This window comes from Sphaerodactylus townsendi, linkage group LG08, assembly GCF_021028975.2.
Source record: "Sphaerodactylus townsendi isolate TG3544 linkage group LG08, MPM_Stown_v2.3, whole genome shotgun sequence".
Lineage (NCBI taxonomy): Eukaryota > Metazoa > Chordata > Lepidosauria > Squamata > Sphaerodactylidae > Sphaerodactylus > Sphaerodactylus townsendi.
In genome coordinates this window covers 68,036,104-68,056,777 of record NC_059432.1, presented here as the reverse complement: position 1 = coordinate 68,056,777, position 20,674 = coordinate 68,036,104, and the positions used below count along the sequence as shown (strand labels likewise).

General features: G+C 41.5%; 1 protein-coding gene across 1 annotated transcript in view; it reads left to right on the top strand.

The window, feature by feature from the left end:
* INPP5D (inositol polyphosphate-5-phosphatase D) overlaps window positions 1-20,674 on the top strand; it is a 71,469-nt gene that overhangs the window by 33,900 nt on the left and 16,895 nt on the right. The window contains exons 10-19 of the mRNA XM_048506904.1: window positions 7,461-7,567; window positions 8,716-8,818; window positions 9,938-10,134; window positions 10,637-10,754; window positions 11,906-12,002; window positions 15,144-15,282; window positions 17,401-17,509; window positions 17,952-18,040; window positions 18,224-18,305; window positions 19,554-19,667. Coding sequence (XP_048362861.1) covers window positions 7,461-7,567; window positions 8,716-8,818; window positions 9,938-10,134; window positions 10,637-10,754; window positions 11,906-12,002; window positions 15,144-15,282; window positions 17,401-17,509; window positions 17,952-18,040; window positions 18,224-18,305; window positions 19,554-19,667 — 1,155 coding nt within the window. The remainder of the gene's footprint in view (window positions 1-7,460; window positions 7,568-8,715; window positions 8,819-9,937; window positions 10,135-10,636; window positions 10,755-11,905; window positions 12,003-15,143; window positions 15,283-17,400; window positions 17,510-17,951; window positions 18,041-18,223; window positions 18,306-19,553; window positions 19,668-20,674) is intronic.

Here is a 20,674-nt window from a genome sequence, read left to right as displayed (position 1 = left end):
TTCCCTGGAGGTCCTTGCTCCTTTTTGTAAGTTTAGGGGCAGGGCTGATGGTTGTGGGGTGCTGCAGTATCCCTGGAAGGGCATTTGTGATGGGGAGGGGGTTGGACCAGGCTTTTGGGTGCTCCCTGTCCCTGGATAAACACCATCCTGCACTATAAAGAGTTGGTTTGGAGAATAAATGGATTTTTTCCACTTCTGATATGGCTAAGAACCAAATTAGATTCTCCACTTCTCCACACTCAGCCTTGCTCGATGACCTTGGGCTAGTCACAATTCTCTCAGAACTCTCTCAGTTCCAGCTACCTCACAAGGTGTCTGTTATGGGGAGAGGAAGGAAAGGAGTTTTTAAGCCGCTTTGAGAAAAAAGTGAGGTATAAAAACAAACACTTCTTCATACAGTGAAAGGAGAGGAGGGGCAGGAGGCATTCTGAATATCAGGCTGCATTTGCACTGTGACAGCTCTCAGTTATGAGTTCATTGCTGCTGCAAAGGCAGCAGAAAGGTCTTTGCATCTGTGAGCCACCAAAGTGCTCTTGCCAGCTTTTTTATTTGTTTAAATCCTCTGGTAGTACAAGGGAGATAAAGGCAGCTGCAAGGTATTATTGTTCTAAAATCCTGCTGATATGGGCAGGAAATGTGACAATGTGCACCTTCCCATTCAGATAGTGTTTCAACCTTCATGAACAGTGGATCTTTCAGGGAAGATCACAGAGAAACACATTTGGGAAAGAGTAAAACAGGGGAACCCTTGGAAATAGGACAATGAGAGGATGACATCAGGTGGATGCTCCAAATGAACCTGCTCCAGTCTGAGAGCCAAAGCAGAGCAAAACAGGTATACAGGTACATTCTCAGTGGGGCAAAAATGTCCCAGTTGCAAGTATTACAAGGTTGGACCTATCTGTTAGCTTCAAATTACAATTAGTAATTTGGATTTTGCAACCAGGAAAACAATACTGGAGCTCCTAAAGGACTTTGGTTGGTCCAAAAACTAATTTGAGATGCTGCAGTATCTTGGTTTTTTATTTTTACTGTGCTTCTCATATATTGATAGCTACTTGATTAAGGCGATGTAGCGCTCAACAGACTTGTGAGTGAACAGTACTTCATAGGAAGCTGTAAGGGATTATCTTAACACTGATATGTACGTTTGGGTCCATTTCAAGGTATACATGAATTTAAAGGCCAGGTCCCCACTCATGTTTTATCTGTGCTTTTAAATAAAAGAGGGAACTAGGAACTGCAAATAAGGAACTGGGAGACAACTTATTCTTCTGTGGTTCCTTTTCCACCTTGCAGACAGCCACGGCATGAATGGTTAGAAATAACTTTAGGCTGTCAGCCAGTTCCTCTACTTTTGAACTGCAGCAAGTGAAAACAGTCTTATCTGCAAGACAGCCTAAAATGAGACAAATGTGCATCTAGAGCAAATCCAGCCTATGATGTTCACCTATATCTGTGGCTTCACCCTGCTTTGGTCATCTACCCAGTCCTATTTTTCACAACTGATTCTGAGTCAGGATCTATTCTCAATTCCTACTGCAAGTTAACTGGAGTGGTAGAACATTCAGTCTAAAGCCAACTACGCACAAGGTATTTGCTGCATAGTGGAGATGAATGTCGCTGCAGCAAGATTTTTTTTGTATGGATGCCTTTCCTCTAGCCCTGCTTTCACTTTCCACTCTCTCTGGGGCAAGCAAATCCACTTATACCACAATTTTAATTTTGCTTCTCTGCCAGGGTGGGACAGATTTGCCAGTGGCACAGCTTTGCCCCAAACCTCTTCCCTCCATTCACAGGCAGTCTACTTAGCCTTACCCCCTCCACACCTTCAAAGTGCTTTGCACACTTTTCCCGCGCCCTTCTCCCTATTGCTGACTACTTCCCACTGCTTCTTGTCCTGCTGTATCGCTTCTATTGCCCATGGCATCCCCTCTCCTGCATATCTTTTGATCTTTAGATTTTTTAAAAATAAATAACCATATGGATAGATCAATAAATCAATAACAACACTAAAAAAGTAAAAATCATGCAACTAGTCAATCAATCCAAACACCCAATTTGCCCCTGCGTTTGATCAACAAACTGGGATGTCTTCAGTTTTGTTGTTTTATACACAAGCAATCTGTGATTGCAGACCACACCAGAAAAAGCCCATCGGTCTTGACTGTTGGATTTACAGCATATCGGGAGATGGACGATCGTGAACCTGAGGAGCTTAGCAAATGGAAGTTCACATTGTTCTTTAGCACTTTTGCAGTTTGCACACCACCATTACTCCCCCCTCACCTCCCGCCATAAAAGACAATCAGTGTTTGGGCAAAGTGTACATATGACATATTCAAGACTTTTCTTTCATAGTTCATCTTTTTATGTTGATATATCTGTTTATTGATAGATTGATATATCAATCAATTTTTAAGATTAAAGGTAAAAATTAAAATTATATTAAAAATTAAGGCATGTATGCACAATAGAGAACCTGTCCCTCCCACCCCCAGATGCAAGCAAAAAGCCAGCTGATGGCTACCCCGCTGCAGACAGGGTGGTGGGTAATAATGCCAAACATGCCCCAAAATGAAGACTTCCCACCCAGTTCTCTTTGAAGTTGCCTTGTGTAGTTGGCCTATATTACAGGGTACATATTTTATAGCATACTTGTTGAAGAGACCCACTTATTTTATTTCCCAAATTTACATTTTAGCACATAACTGCTTACACAAGAGCATAGCCCATTCTTCCTAGTGTTTTCACATTTGATGTTCATTGTTATTGATGTACCTAAGTAAAACCAACATTGACTAGAATGAACATGAAACTTAAAATGGCTGCCTTCAACTTTCTACTCTGCATCAACAATATTCACGTGTTATTTATTTATTTTATTAGATTTATACTCCATTCTTTCCAACCGAAGTCGGACTCAGGGCAGCTTACACAAAAGGTTAAAATACAGAATAATGCTAACAATACAATAAAACTTAGCATTAAAGTAAAATTAAAAAGTGCTCTAAGACTGGCCGTTGCAGAAATGCCCTGTGTCTTTTCTTGTCAGCATTGCTACTTTGGCAGTGTCTGTTTGTAACGCTACACTCTTTTCTCTCTAGCAGTCTTTCCTCAGCAGCTCAAACTGCTTCATTTTTCTTTCTCTATCTGAAATCTCACCTTTGTTTCTTTGGCAGAGCTTATATTTCCATCCCCCTCTTCATCACTTTACTCTCTCTTATCTTTGCCCCAATGAGATACATTGTTTTTTTACACTCCATTTCCAATATAATTATGACAGATTTTTTTCTCACACGTCCAGTCTAATATTACTTCATCCCATTATATTCCCTAGGATAAGACACTTTTTGTTCTTGGAAAGGCTATGTAATATCATTGTCACAGTTCTTAAAGCTTTTGTTGGACAAGAGTGTTGCTGTCCCTTGTGACTGCTGCATTCAAACTGTTAGGTCGGACAGTACATGAAACCAACAAAAACAACAATTCCTTATAAGGTAGGAATTTGTGCAACATAGCTGCATGATTGTCTGTATTTTCACACTTGCAATGAAACTTTTTTTTTCTGCTATGCCTTCTTATACACTATATAGGCAAAGATGGTGGGCTTTACCAACTGACAAAATTGTTCGGTGCTTGAATATCCAGCACAGTCAGATTTCCTGCATGGTCTGCACTAATCTGTGGCAGGTTACACTGAGAGGGGAAGTTATGCATACCCATTTTCAGGTTTTTGGGGGCCTCACCAGAGAGTAACCAGGGACCCTTCTCTGCCCACCAGTGGATGTCTTGTTCATTACTCCCTCCCAGCCTGCCAATCCATATGCCCCCCATCTGCCTGTGCATCCTTCCCCTGTCTACGTGCAAGCCCCCCCCCCCTCCACACATTGCTTATGCTAACCTCCACCTGCTTACCCACTCCTTAGTGATGCTGGGCAGCACATGCATCTGAAAGCACAGGTGCACTCAAGAGCATGGGCAGAGAAAGGAATGTGGGTGGATGGCAGCGAGACATACAGGCAGGGAGTTGGCAACGGAGGACCCCACCAGATACTCTGGGCTCAGGCAACTGCCCTTCTTCAGGGTAAACTGATACCAGCCCAGAAGTTATTCTCTGAACTGAAGATTTCAAGTCTTCCTTTAAAGAACAGTTTGGGCCTGCCAATCACTTTAATTTCTTCCTTCTAATTGCAGAGTTCCCGCTCTCCCATCATCCAGTTCCTAAAGATCACCCTCCAGGAGCAGCATTTCTGGGGGCAATTTAGATTGTAGCAAAATAGGAGAGGCAGAGAATCTCACTAAAGGAAACCATTCCATTAGAAGAAATTTTCAGCAGGATGCAAGTTTTGTCTTTCCTGTTTTTTCTTCACAATTTTCATATTTCACCATCAAGAATACTGTTGATATACTCTGAAAGGTTTAAACTTCTGCCATTTTGGGGAAATGAAATTTTAAAAGAGTTTTTTTTAATTAATCTTTGGGAGACAATTTTTTAAATTGTTTCTACTTCAGTGAGGTCATGCACACATGCACAGAATGGAACAGAATTTTTTAAAAAGCCAAATGCATTCAAGCAAAGAGAATATGATTTAAATTACATTCAACAGGGTCAAGTTTTAAACTACCATCCAACCAATTCAGCAAACAAAAGACAAGGAAATAGTGACAAAGGGCTGCAGCGCTGCATGGACCAATAGGTAGAATTAATGTCTTCACACCATAGCAACAGAATGAGACAGAGATTAGGGGTAGAGCAACAGCAACCACAGACTATTAGAAAGCTGGACACAAATGTGCATATTTGCAGACTTCAACATACATTTATGAAAACAGCAAACTTCCTCACAGTTCCCATATGATAAGGTGGTCATCTGTATTCACCCAAGCTTAACTTAGAAAGCATTCTCTTTTCAGTTAGGTTACTAGAAATAGTTGATGATTGTGAAATTTCCCCTTACCCTCTTGAAACAGTGTTCCCAGAGGAGATGGGAAAAAATTATTTTCAGCACTGGTGTATCTTTCATCTCCTTCTCAGGAACAGGAGGTTAAATTTTGATCGCCTTAGGGAGGAAAAAGAACAGAATTATTTTGGGAAATCCATAGGGACTGGATGAATCCCAGGCATAGCAGCAAGAGTTTTTCCTATTCTGTTTTGCTTATATTAACCCTTCTTTCAAGCTGTAAATATCAACCAGGCTGGAAGATCCGTTCCCAAATATACCTGCATTTTATTCTGCTAAATGAATGGCTCCATTTCATAACACCTCTCCACAAGGCAGTTTTAGAAATCATAAATAGGTCGTGTAACATGAGGAGAAAGAAGAACTGTAAAGAAAAGCACATACGACACTGTGATTTCCTGCTTTAGTGGCTATTCCTAAACCTCTTTGTTCTAACCAACTATGTCTTTTCTGCAGAAAAGTAATGCTAAATAGGCATTCCCCTGCTAAGAAATATTCTAAAATGCACACCCCACAGAACCCATTTGTCAACAGCTGTAGCATAAGATGTGCTGAGGGACTGAAAAAGGAAACAGAACTCCATGCAAGGACTAGCCAAAATTTAATTATATTCTTGTAAGGAAGAAAGAATTTTAAGTGAAATGGGAACATCTCTTTCTGTTGACTCAGAACCAGTTATAAAAGATAAAAATGGAAGTATTTCCGAAAGTCTACTTATACATTGGAGTACAGTTGGAAATGACTCTCCAAAGTACAGTTGGAAGCACAGTCGGAAGTGACTCTTTAAAGTGGTTCGGTTTTTTATAAGCATATTCCCTGAACAGGCATCCCATTTATAGGATTTTGTGTCAGGTCAGATTACAAGTACCCTGTTATCAGAGAAGCATCATCTTGTTGCCATATCTTGGAAGTACATTTCCTCAGTGCTTTAAGCTAAAAAAAGGGCAAAAAGTAGAAGCTTCAGCTAGACAACCATGGTTTGTCCCAATAAAGAGCCAACAGATCTGCTCATTAAATTATAATGTTCATTCAGCCTTAGTGTTGTTTTAAGCAAGTGGTAATGGAAATTCATAGGGCTGCAGCATTCATGGAAGCTACAACTCATAAAATACTCCTGTTATGCAAGTTTTTAAAGATTTAATCCTTGCCAAACTGACAACTTTCCGGGCTGTGTGGTCATAGTCTGGTGGATCTTGCTGGCATCTTCAGAGGTGTATCACAGAGGGAAGTCTGTGTGTAACAGACTTCCCTCTGTGATACACCTCTGAAGATTCCAGCCACAGATTTAGGCGAAACGTTAGGAACAAGATCCACCAGACCATGGCCACATCTCGGAAAACCCACCACAACCAGTTGAATCCGGCTGTGAAAGCCTTCAACAATACATTGACAACTTTCCCTTTCCTCAGAATCAGGGCTGTACATATTGACAGCTTTATCATTGGAGAAGTTCATTAATGGAACAGGCAAAAAATCTGAATGAAAGAAAGAAGTATAGCGGATTCTACCTCATATCATCCCAGAGATCCCTGTTTGAATAACTGAATGATTTTCTGGTTTTAAAAACTTTTTCCCTATGGTGAAGAAAGCAATATGTAAACCTGAGATCCAATCTTCTCCCTAGCCCCCCCTACTCCACAAGGACATGTCACCTGAGTACGCCTCAGGTGACATAATACTTTATAGTGAAGAGTGATATGAACAATATGCAGGTGGATAAACAGACATGTTATAAACTTGAGGGAACACCAGCAATTGCAAAAATTAATCATAATGGTTGTCAGTTTACTTGATTCTATTATACTAATATTTTTACTCTACCTCCACAGCTTACAATATTAGAAAAACAATAAGTATTTAAAATGTCTTCCAAGCTGGTAACATACTGGTAGGATACAGAAATGTATGTCTTTCAGCTCCTAGTTCCTAAGAAATCAGCAGCTATTTATCAGTAAACCATTTGGTAGTAACGGACCATCTAGAGGCTACTATGCTGAAAGCCTGTCGGTGTTGTTTTGCTTCTAATTGCTGGGAGCCTGGGAGAGGATATGAACTGATTCTTGAGCTGAAATGCAGGAGTTCATTGATTCTCCCTTCTGCTGCTTTTGGGGAATATACACATCAGTACTGCTCCTAATAACCAAGTTGACTTTTATAAATCAGGGAATCTTTCACATTTTCGTATCACAATGAGGAAAAGATAAAGGGGCATGTAGACATTTTGACAGTAGAAGTCAGGTTTTCTTCTTATTGGGCTTATCCAAGTTTAATGAGAAGAAACTGTTCTACCAACAGAGAGGCTTCAGCCAAAACAGGCTTACTCCTCCAGGCTCAGTTTTGAGTTGCTGTCAAGTTTGTTTGTTACTGCAGTTTCATTTGTCATGGCGGCTTATATATGAGAATGGGGTTCACGAGTCTTGCAAAGTTTTATATAAGCAGATATTAGTAAAACATTGCTCTTGTGTCACATAATCTGACGTCCTCTTATCATCTTAGTTTTGCAGCTCATCAAGTCTCAAAAGTTCCCGAACAAGCTGGTGATTGTCCTGGAGACAGAAAAAGAGAAAACCCAGAGAAAAGAATATGTATTTGCTGACTCCAAGGTAAATGCCCCGCAATGTAAACCACAATAATTCCAAATCTGAGGTTATCTCTGACTACCTCATTGTATCACAGGATACACAAAGGCCCAGTTCCCCAAGCCTTTAATTTGATTATCCTTCCAAGAGCTTGGAAGGTTTGTGACAATATATTTAAAGATAAGAACATAAGGAAGATCCTGCTGGATTAGACCAGAGTCCATCTGGTCCAGCACTCTGCTACTCGCAATGGCCCATCAGGTGCCTTTGGGATATTAGTTCCTGAAGAGAAATTTGGATATCTTTGTGTGGCCATTTTAAAATGCGATGCCAGCAGATGGAAAGACTACCTGTGCAACTTTGCATGTGCTCTGCACCTCAAGTAAAGCTGCTACATGAACAAAGCAGCTGGATTTGCAACGCTGACATGTTAGAGATCAGTGATACACTGGCATGCTAGTAGCCCCTTGCACGAGAGACGCGTACATGCGCTGTGGGCCCAGTTTTAATGAGATGGACCTGGGCAGAGACACAGAGAGAAGTTCTTCAGTCCTGCCAGTGTCACTTTCAAATCAGACCTATGACTGTGCTTTTGCTTTAAAAAAGGTTTTCAACTACTATATGAAAATGAAGTAGGAAAATACTCAGGGGACATCTTGTACGCTCAAAAGAGTCTTGACAAAAACCACAGCAATAGCACACTGACAGCATTCTTTCTGTTACACTGCAATGGCAGGGACAAGGAAAGTGGCAATTAGGTCATCTATTGTAATAGATTAAAGGAGGTAGAGACAAGCTTCAGCTCTGGAGACATTTAGCAAAGAATTTTTCAGCAATCTTCATTCTTAGCATCACTAAAGTAACTATATGCAGAAATAGGACCACCGCTAATTTATAACCAAACATTCCCGTATTTAGCCTATTCACTAGCTTCATAATAAACAGAAAACTCAAAACGTTAAACAAATGGAGAAACTGCCAGAAAAGCTTCTGTAATATTTGAAAACTTCCTCTATGGTATGACTGATTTATATGGATAGGCTCCATACTGGCATTTCAGAGTCATGGTTGCATAAGCATGACACTGTGTGGAAACTATTTTTTACCAGCCTCCATCTAACAAAGTAAGGGATACAGATGTTTGCTGATTTCCTTTTCTTTGCTGTTTTCAGAAGAGAGAAGGCTTCTGCCAGCTTCTGCAGCAAATGAAGAATAAGCATTCCGAACAACCAGAGCCTGACATGATCACCATCTTCACTGGAACTTGGAACATGGGTATAACTTTCCATTGTGTGCTGATTCAATATCTCTAACATTGATCTCCATGGATTGGATCCAGTCTGAATTTTCTGTTCATGATGCCCTTTCAGTCCATGGCAATTACCATACCCCTACCCTTGGCGGAACATTTATTGTGGGCCTGGTGCTAAAGGGTGGGGGCAGGAAGGGGAGGCCAGGAAAAGCCTTCACCTGTGTGCTGGCCTTCTGGTCATTAGCCAGTTGGATCATTAGCCCCAGGCCAGCTAACCAACATCACCTCTTCTTCCGCCCCCTTGCAAGGAGCCAGCAAGCCCAGGTAAGTCTGGGGCCTCCAGTATCTTGATCCAACCCAGTGAGTTTTTTACTGCAAAAGAGGAAATATGAGAGAAGAGACCTATCTTCTGGATCAGACTTTCAAAGGCATGATAGCCCATTTGCACTGCTCCCCTCTATAATTGCTATACAGCTTTACATGAAGTTGAAGATTCATGAGTTTAATGTGTGGATAATGCCTCGATCTTCATAAGGAAATTCATAAGGACGTTTTATGTATTTATTTTAGTTAGTATAAAGCATTATGTTGCTGCTTATCTCTCCAAAGGGACTTGAAATGACTTGTGGACATTTCCAAAATACAACACAACCAACTTACACAGTACAGTTCAAATAAATGTGAGAAAGAAACACACTGTGGATGAGTCCTAATTCTCTGGGCTGTCTAGTGTAGGCCCAAGTTGCAAGCCACAGACTAAGTGCCAAAGGCAAAGCATCCTTAAGTGCCTCCTCAAAAGAATAATCAGATAGGTGGATTCATCTAGGATATCAGTCCCTTTCCTGAAAGTGTTTTGCGTTTTAAAAACTGTGCGATTGAGAATTCAACAGGGACAGCTTCATGTCATTCCATTATGTAAAAACCGTCCCACTTCTGTCTGTTAGAGACACAGGACCTTCCTTCAAGAAAGGAGGTCTGTCAGGAAATCTGTCCATTAGGTTTCGATTTTTCAAGAGAGTAAATGTGGATGGTTATCAGTAACTCTTGTCCACAACAAAAGTTATTTCTACACATCTGGGGTTCTGCACAATGTTGATGTAAAATGTGATGAGTTCATTTTGATTTTGGATTTGCGTATCCAGGTGATGCTCCTCCTCCAAAGAAGATCACCTCCTGGTTTCTCTCCAAGGGGCAGGGGAAGACTCGTGATGACACAGCTGACTATATTCCACATGACATCTATGTAATCGGCACACAGGAGGACCCCCTAGGAGACAGAGAATGGCAAGAAATCCTAAGGCATTCCTTGCAGGAGATCACCAGCATCAGCTTCAAAGTGGTAAGGATGGTTTTCTGCTAATGCTTAAATCTCAAAGCAAAATACAGATAGTGAACATTTCTTGAAAGAAGATGTGGATGTTGTTTCTGAAAGCTATACCGACTATATTATGCACGGTTAGTATGGGCTACTTCTTATACCAGTAGTAAGTGGCAATGAATAGCAATGGTCAAGGTTATTGATTCCATCCATCATTTGTTGTATTGAAATGCAGTTTCAGTACCATGGAGATACACAGTTCTTCACATGGATCAACTTGGTTCCACTTATGAGCGTGTACAGTGCATAGAAGACCTACAAGCATATATAAACATACACATTTACAATTGCCATTCTGCAGTTTGTTTATGTATACAATGAAATGTCAGTAGACATTTGGTGGATCATTCCTAAAAGGAGAACATTTAAAACTTGTTATAGTACATATTATCATTAATCTAGGCTATATCACAGCTTACCTATGTGGAAGTACGTGACAGCTGATTTCTTGTTTCCTGATCAGATAGCAATCCATACCCTCTGGAATATCAGGATTGTCATCCTGGCCAAGCCAGAACACGAGAATCGCATAAGCCACCTCTGCATAGACAATGTGAAGACAGGAATTGCAAACAGATTGGGTAAGGTCTGAACCAAACATACCTAAATGATGATCCTATCACAATACTTTCACGGACAGAATCAACTGATTGTTGTGGTTTTTCTGGGCTGGTGTGACAGTGGTCTGGTAGCTTTTGCTCCTAATATTTCACCCACATCTATGGCTTGCATCTTCAGAGACATGTTACAGTGAGTTGTGTTTCTCTCTGTGGCACACGGCAGCAAGCACATCTCTACCAGAAATTACCAGACCATGGCTACACAGCCCAGAAAACCCACAATAGTCAGATCCTACCACAATCTCCAGGGATAACATATACAGAAAGGCATCCTTATTGGCCACTTCACAACTCTCTTTGGCAATGCATGAGCATCCATCTTTTTAACATTGTTCTGTTTGGGCTCGTTTAGCAAGGTCATAGGATAACAGTGCAGTCCTAAGCAGACTTATACCTTTCTACAAAACTTGAACTCAATGAGCTTCTTCACATGTTTAAAAAAAATGCATCGGCTGGGTCTGGAGTCCCCACATTGTGTCATAGTCAAAAGTGAGTTGCAGGTTCTTTTCACTTTCCGTATGATGTGTGGTGCCTGATCTGAATTGGGACCATGGCACACAGGAAAAAGTTGCTTCAGTTTCCTCCTGAATTTTCCTCACCTCAAAATTGCGGGGTGTTATTTAGACCATGGAGAACACATGTGTACCCTGGGATATATGTGGGTTTTCCAAGAGGGCCAAATAGTACCTCCTCAAGTCACAAATATATCATGGGGGGAAGGGGGCAGATAATGATGATCCCTGTCCAAATGAGACATTGCACACACTCAACTTGAGGTGAACATGTCTGCCTGTAACACAGGGTGGTCCAGGGTGAAAGAACTGGCCCATCATCAAAAACAGATTCTCTGTCTTCTAAAACAAACAAAAAAAGCCTTAACAGGAAGGATAGTTAAGCAAAGGGAAATTTAGCTTATTCTTTCTAAGTTTCTTCAAGAAAATCTTCCATAGTACTCTCCAATTGCATATGTTAATTTCTCCTGTTCTGATGCTCTCTCCTCCGCATCCTCCACGCCACTTAAGAAAGTGTTTTGTTCTTTATTATCTTAGCCTGGAGGTGGATTGATTTCTTGATATCTTTGCTTTTTGTTTTGTTCCCCCCCCCCCAATCAGGCAATAAAGGAGCTGTGGGAGTGTCATTCATGTTTAATGGAACCTCTTTTGGTTTTGTGAACAGCCATCTGACTTCAGGAAGTGAAAAGAAACACAGGTAAGGATAATCATTGCCTCTCTGAAGACCATGGAACAGAGCAGTCTTGTTGCTGATAAAAGCCTCTATATCAGTACATTTCCAAGTCTAATGACTGATCTTGTGAAGGTTTATGACACTGGGAGATGGACAACTAACATGGACAGGAAGGTGTGCTCAGAGTGTAGGTATAATCCTTTTATCTTACTCAAAGAAACATAGGTGCAGCTAGGTACCAAGGATTTTCTTTCTTTCCTCTTTCTTTCTGCTGTAGAAAATGATGGAATTCATATCAGCAAGAATGGGAGTGCTGATTGCAGGAGATATGGGACACATGGTGGGACCCAGAACAGGGCTATCTAGACATCAGAAAATGGAAGCTAAGCTGAACTGCATTCTTAGGAAATTTCTGGAATATGAAGCATATGGAACATATTCAAAAAGCTAATCATGTGCCAGTGGACAGAGGTTCTTTATCCTGGCCCAGGGGGATTCAATACAAGGTTGTAGTCTACGCAATAATGTAAGCAAATATATCAAAGCCTGGCCTGAGTGCACAGGGACCTTAAACCTGTCTTAAGAGGCAGGTCAAGAAAGGCGTACTAGATCTGGTACACAGCATTCTTCCACTGGTATCTGTAGCCTCTCTCACACACATTCACACAACTCATTTTGGCAGCTTGTCACATTGGTCCATGACACATTTACCATGATAAAATCTCTTAATTTTTAACACAGAATAGCTAAACAATTTTTTGTTGCCATTGTTCAGTAACTAACATTCCAGGAGATCAATAGTAGAGGGACTTTAATTATTTCTTGTATGGATTGTTAAGTGATTTGTTAGATATATATAATCTCTATCCTGTGGTCTTCAGAAATGAAAATCACATACAGATGTAAAGTCAGAGGAAATGAGAGTTGTGTAAAATCTACAGTTCTTTTTCTTTTCCCCATATATCCCAATTTAGCTTCCTGCAGCAGCTACGAATTCCCATGGCAACACATACTGCAGGGTCTTTCTTCTGTCCCCGGTGTCTGCTCATTTCTTTCAGCATGGTTTCTGCAGGGCACGGTGTTATTTTTTTACATTTCAGGTGCACCCTTTCCCCCCACAGATGTAATTTAATGCAGAATCTCCACAGACAGTTAAAAGTCTAAATTACTTCTCTCTTTGTCATCATATGGTGCATCATCATGTAGTCCAAGCTGAATACATACGCAAATAAAAAGTTGCGTACACATACTTGCCTGTTCAGTATAATTTGGTTTGCCACTTTTGACTCACTCAAATTAAGATGGAGGGTAGTTTTTGCTGTTCCAGAAACCTTGGATTGGATAGACATGGCAACTTTTCAGATGCTTCCATACAATGTTACCTTAACCCTAACCCTTCCGCAGATCCAGGGACAAACATTCATTGTGTGTGTGTCAGTGCATGCTGCTATGGGCTTAAGTCTAATTGGTTTTGCAAGTTTTGTACAATGTAAGCTGTATTAGAGGTGCATATGGGGAACAAAACTAGAGCTGCTTTCCCTCTGAGTTGGCTTCCAAACTGGAGTACTTTTTCAGGATGTGGGTAGCATCCACACAACATCATGCTCTAATAGTGCTTCATTCATCTTTTCCCATTCTCAGCATGCTGTTTCCCAAACTTACATTCCTCCAATCATTTTGGGAAGAGCACAGCCCATAAATGTCACTCACTGACTGGACATGAAGTTTCAGCTTGCATTGGCACTGTGTCAATATTGCATGCTGCCATTTTCTGCATTGTGCCACTGGAGGGCCTTTAACTCCTATGACACTATAGTACTTCAGCAATTACCATTTTAAAGCCCCCCAAAAGCCCTCTGATGACACTAAGGGGGAAGCACAGGGAAAATGGTAATTAACAGAGCAGAAAATCTGTTGTAGAAGCTCTGAGGCCCATGTACATGCCTCGGCATCCTCACCATGAGGATTCAGCCTGGCTCCCAGCTACACAAGTAGCATCTCTGTTGTTGATTTTGAACAGGTGTTGTGAGTGCCTGCTAAGTAGTACTCATGGTAATTATCACACAGATGCTTGTCAATAGCAGTTTTTAAGTTTATCAATATATATCTTACTGTGAGGGCAGTGTACATACTTGTAGAAATACTCCAGTAGCCATTTAAAAGATTTAAAAAATAATTCTCTTTCCCAGTCATTTCAAAAATGCTTTTAATTTTTTTCTGTATGCATTCTTGTTTAGTAAGATGTGCATTCTTCTTCTTGAAGACAGGGCAGCAGTTGTCATTAAGGATTGGGGAAAAGGAAAAAAGTGAACAGGCCAAACTTTTGCTTTTCTCATTTACATTCAGCTTCCAACCTGCCAATGTTGGATTAAGTCAAGTTAGGGGATGCCACTGATGAAAACTATGGCAACGCCTTAATAATGGCGCTCTGGGGCACTTCTTTCCAATATCGAAGTCTATTACGGCGCTCTGGGGAGCGCAAAAAACGCCGTCCCTGAGCCGCTTCGCACAGGGGGCGCTTATTGCTTTGCTTTCCTACCTCGCCTTAAGCGAAAGTTTACTTGAAAACGGCGGCTTCGAGCTGCTGCCGTTCGCACGGCAGTGGCTCAAAGGCGCCTTCATCCTAAAACTGTCAATCTATTGTTCTGCGGCCCTCCGGTGCTGTCGCCGGTGGTTTCCTGTAGACACAGCCCCTCTACCCCGGGCGGCATTCGAGCAGTCATGCAGGGCATGGGGGCGTGTCCCCTGGCCTCGGGCGACGCAGCTCGGAGGGGTCGCGAGAGCAGGTAGGTTGATTGCGGCTGTCGCGCATAATAGCGCCATTGTCCCAGTAGGTTCTGGGACTGTTCATGCGAACGGTCCCAGAGGGGTTGGGTCGGCATCCTGTACGCCAACCTAACCCCTACCGTGGCCGTGCGGAAACGGCCCATTATAGGTTTGTCTATAACCTTCGTGAGGCTATGGATGCAACTAGATCCAAGGATGGGAAAGATCGTACCTGATCTTTTCCTGACCACGAATCCTGACCTGAATCATGAATCATTGCTTGATTCTCTCCACCCTACCATACACATATACTGTCTCTAGGTACCTGTCTCTGCTGCTGCTATTTGGTGAGGGATTACAATAAAACAGCAAATCAAACATCTTTCTTTCTGTTATTAGGAGAAACCAGAACTACACAAGTATTCTACGCTTTCTGCAAGTGGGTGACAAGAAACTGGGTCCATTTAACATCATTCACCGCTTTACTCATCTCTTCTGGATGGGAGACCTCAACTACCGCTTAGAGTTGCCTCCAGCGGTTAGAGGACCTCTTTTGCTTTCCTAATAAGCAGTAATAGTGTTCATAAAGAGCTTTTTTGAATGTTCAGAGTGCTTCATATACATTGCCTTGGTGATCCATACAACAACCTTGTAAGTCATCTTAGTATCATTAGCCTCAGTATAGCAAATGTAAGGATGGAGACTGTGAGGTTACTGACATCTTGGTGAGTTCATGGCTGAGGTAAGATCTGAAAAAGGACCATTCTGACTCACAACTTTCTTTGCCAGATCTTATAAAGAAAATTTAGAAATGAGATAAGATGACCCAAAGTGACAAAGAAAGCTGGCTGGAGGACTTGAGAGGTCAAGGTTCAGCAACAAGCCTTGAACAAAATATCCCTTTATAGGAATTTTGATGCATACTAAGAACAGTGTTTGTATTCAGAATGAACATTCTCTGAAGAATTTTAATTACTCAGCTGTTCATTATGTCAGCATGGAGAAGTGATAACTCAGGTTTAAATCTTGACTTTGCCATACAACTCACTGGGTGACCCAAGCTGGTTACTCTCTTTCTGTCAGTCTAGCCAAGCTCATAGTGTTGTTGTGAAGGTAACACAAAGGAGGGAAGAATAAAGTTATAAGAGGCTTTGGGTGCCTATGGGAGAGAAAAGCACAGTAGTACTAAATAAATAGCATACTGTTCTTTCCTAGCCATTGGCCTAGCCATTCCCAAGGCAATAGGGATTTTATTGTTTTATTTGCACAAGATTCTTTCCTCACATAACACCTCAAGGGTGGGAGTTTGAGGTGCAGCCCTGCTCCAGTGAAAACAGTCCTCTTAAAAATATTTTTAAAAGAGGGAAGTGTGCTGTCCTTCAAATTAGCAAAGACACATACAGCCTATGGGGATAGGCGTTAGGTAAATTCAAATCAGAACCCCCACCCCCCCAAAAAAAAACACCTTGTCAGTATTTTTCAGGAGGGTTTCACTTGAAAAAAGATGGCAATGAAAAGGAGCCAAAAAATCGGCATTTTTCGGGCTTTTAGGCCTGCTATCTTTAAAAAACCAAAACCTGTCCCTCCTTTACCTGCAGCCTGGCTGAGTCCAGCATTGAACTGTGCACCAGCTCCTAAGCAGCATGCACTGGACCTGGCCAGGTTGACCCCACCGTTTAGAGCTGTGGGCTTGGCCTGCCTGGGTCCAGCTTTATATTGCTGTATACTGATGGCCCCTGCTCCAAAGTTCTGCCTCCAAAGTCAGGTGGACTTCAGGGGTGGAGCCAGCAATAAAAGAGGGGCCTGGCCAGGCTGAGCCTGCAGTTTATTGCTGGGCCAGCCTGCGCCAGAGCTAAGTGGCGGTAACTGCGCTCGGGTCTGGCATGCACCTCTGCATTCCTGGCTAATTAACTCCATTACCTCTAATAACGCCCTCGCGATTCTCGGCACGCACCCGGTACATCAGTCACCCCCTGTACCCTTTGCGCTACGCCACTGGCTTAGACTGATTTGGTCCAGCTTTAAACAGATCAGCTCTATCTTTATTCTGCTGGTTCTGTCTATGAAGTTTAAAGCTGAACTACTCCAAAGTTTCACCTCCAAGATCACATGGGGCCAAAACTAGTAGTATGAAGCTGGACTCTGCTAAGCCAAGCCCACAATTCAATGCCTGACTCAGTTCAGCTTGGCTGGGACCAGCATTCAACTCTGCACTTGCCTCCAAGACCCATAGGGAGTTCAGAGGCAGGCATATTTTTCGAGTTCATATTTAATAATCTGAATTTTTTGAGAAAAGACTGAGCAGCTGGTACGTGTGGAAAAACCTCTTCAATGGATTTATCCCCTGCAGATTTACTCCAGGATAAGCCCATTGATCCCAGTGATCCTAGACTAGCATGACTCTGCATAGGTTTGCATTACAAAACACCTAAAAGTAATTATTTGCCTGATTATGGCGGGCTCTGTATTTTGCTGTGATATTGCTAGTGTTATATTCCTGTGAAATAATTCTCACATGTTTGTACCAGAAGTGAGAAGTGCTTGGAGCAAAGAACAGGTTTTCGTGGCCACCAATGCTAGACTGCTGTTTACTAATGGAGGAAGAAAAAGAGAAGAAAGTGGGACATCTAACATTATGACATTTCCTTTTTCTCAGGAAGCAGAGAATATCGTTCAGAAGATCAAACAACAGCAGTACCCAGACCTGCTGTGTTATGACCAACTTCTCCTGGAGAGAAGGGATCAAAAGGTGTTTCTGCAGTTTGGTAAGAATATTAATTCTATTTAAAACTCTGCAGATATCAACTTCTCATTTTCCATTTATTTTGCGTGGCCATTGAAAAACACTCTTGAAAAAAGTGATGCATAAGTTATGGTTGCTTTAAATTGCTCTGTATAGCAGCTGTCCCTGTGTGGTAGACCATTTGTGTGTGTGGCAATTAAATTACGGCTGGGTACAGTTTTTCTGTGGGTGGCAACACCATCTGGCTACGGTTATGGGCTGCTCTGGCTTTATGGCAACACAATAGGCATTTCATGAGACTTCTCCTTAATCTCTCTGGTAAGAGTGCATGCTGACAGCTATATAGTAGTGCCTACAACGTGGAGCAGTGTAGGATGTGGTGACTGTTCTCTGAATATTATCTTTGGATTTTAGGTCATCAATTATTTTTTTAAAAAAAATAACAAGTCATCTCTCTGTTTCAGAGGAAGAAGAAATAACTTTTGCTCCAACCTATCGCTTTGAAAGGAACACCCGGGAGAATTATGTCTACACAAAGCAGAAAGCAACAGGAGTATGACATATTTTTGTGACCTATTGTAATGCTTCAAATGGTTTCTCTTGCCAAGACTGTTTCTTTGTAGAAATAATACAAGGGAAATATGACTGGGAGAAACCTGGTGACTTTCTTGGCAATAGAAATCTTCGTTCTATTAGGGTGATGCATTCTTGATGTTGAGTCTCTTTTTGTTTGCAGATGAAATACAATTTGCCATCTTGGTGTGATCGGGTGCTCTGGAAATCATATCCTCGGGTGCATGTGGTGTGTCAGTCTTATGGTGGGTAGATAACAGATGGAAAATAACGGTGAAGCCAGTTTAAACGGAAATCAATCGGAACAGAATCTGTAAAACCTCCTTTCACTGCCAAGTTCTCAATAACGGATACAAAAACCATTACATGTGTAGCAGGATGGTCTAAAAGGTCTAGACAATATTTTGATTCCCAACAGTGCCTGACTGATAAAAAGAGAGTGCTGGGGCTTTACACAGAATACTCAGCATTCTTCTTCTTTTGTTAGTAATTAAAGTTAAGAACATAAGAAGGAGGCTGCTGGATCAGACCAGAGTCCATCTAGTCCAGCACCCCGTTGACAGCAGTGGCCCAAATTCCTCAGATGCCTTTGTGGTTTCCGCTACAGGATGTGTTTAATGGCCTTCTGCTGCTGCTGCTCTCGAGCACCTGGTCTGCTAAGGCATTTGCAATCTCAGATCAAGGAGGATCAAGATTGTTATAGTTATAGCCTATTGACAGACCATGTGCTTGGCATATATACAATTCCAGATTCATTCTCCAGTTGCTGAACTGGCTTGCAAAGGTCACCAGCCTGTCACCCTGGACAGTTGATGCTGGTCAGAGTAAAATAAAAAACTGGCCCAGGAAGATTAATGGGCTGATTTAGCATAAGGCAGCTTCATGTGTTTCATATTGCAAAGGCTGAACCTAATGTTCAAAATCATCTTGCTATGATCAGTGGTGTGTGGGGGGGGGGGGGGGGCAAAAGGGTTCTTGAACTGCTGGCCCAAGTATCCATGGCAGTTACTTGTGTGGATATTCTATGTCCCTTGAATCAAAAGCATGTTGCACCGAAAGACCGTTGTTCAATAAAAAGTCAAAAGCCTGTCTCTCCTTTCTGGATTGTGGCTCTTCAATTCATCCAGCTCTGAGTGTCCCCTGACAAAAATCCCTCAGACCTTGTGTTTTGATATCCGGACAGAACATTACATTTTTGTGGGGCCAAGAACAGAGCTCCTTAGAACTGATGGCTTTTCCTCTCCTGTTGGCAGGATGCACTGAGTGACACCGCGATTGCAAGTGACTACAGTCCCAAGTCACGCTACTCTCTTTGAAGTTGTAGTCACCGCCTCAATCTTTATCTGGCAAAGAACAGCCTGCAAATGCCAAGCAGCGGTTTTACTTCCTACTTGTAAAAGGGTATGTGGGGTGTATGTTGAAAGAATAATCTTGTTCACTGACAAATCTTTCTGTAAATTAATTATCTGAACAAATGTCCTCTCCTATTCTAGAAGACAAGTACACAGATTCCCTTGGACAGATTGAATTCATGCGCTGCGCTGCCACTCTTAAGACAAAGTCGCAAACAAAATTCTACATTGAGTTCTACTCCAGCTGCCTAGAAAGTACTGTTTCTCCTGTTTTCTTCTTTGTTGTAAACAGAGTCATAATCTTGTTTAGGTTATTTAGGAAGATGACCTATTTAGTGGAGGGATGTATTATATCTCTGTTTTTTCAGTCCCTTATTTGTGGTGTTCACTTGACATTGACAGAAAGCCCTTGTATATTTACAAGCTCTTTATTGAATGACTTTTCAATGTCAAATCCAAGGGATCAGGTGTTACTCAAATAAATACTGTGTTAAAATCAAGGTTGCATCACTTATAATTATCTTGAAGGAATGTTTGAAGTGTGTTTAATACTATATTTGGAAGTAACAAAAATGTATCTGTAGACCTGTATAGGTAGGCATAACAGACAGGGAGCTAAGAGTAGTCACAGATTTTGCTACTTTGGGAGGCTTTGGTCAATTCTCTATCTCTCTACCACACTATCTACTCTTTGTGAGGTTAAAAACAGAAGATGCCTTGCATCATTCCCTGGTTTCCTAAAAGAAAATTAAGGTACTGATGTGGTAAATACATTTTAAAAGGTTGCACATACCAGTGTCTACAATGGCATTAAGGCTTAAAGATAATGCTCTCTTAGATGAGTCACCTCCAGCTCTGCCCTGCTCCTTTGTACTGCATAAAAGCAAAACGCAGAGTCTGGTTAGATAAGCTATATGAAGCTATCAGAGTTACAATGCAATTTTAAACAGTTACACCCTTTTAAGCCCACTGCCTTCAATGGATTTAGAGGAGTATAATTCTGTGTAGGACTGCACCATTAATCTGTTCTGTTCTATTTGTGAAATATTAGGTTAGCCCATAACACCATACCTTATATCACTGTGTCAGCACATACTATTTTCTGTTATAGTAGTTTGTGTCCAGTTCCCACAAAGATTTTACAGATAGCCATGTCTCTTTTGTTTGTCTGCAGAATGCATAAATCATGATTTTGTACAACATTCTTCTATCCTGATAAAGATGGCTTGTAGCTGGCTAGTGAATCCGTTTATTATTCTCAT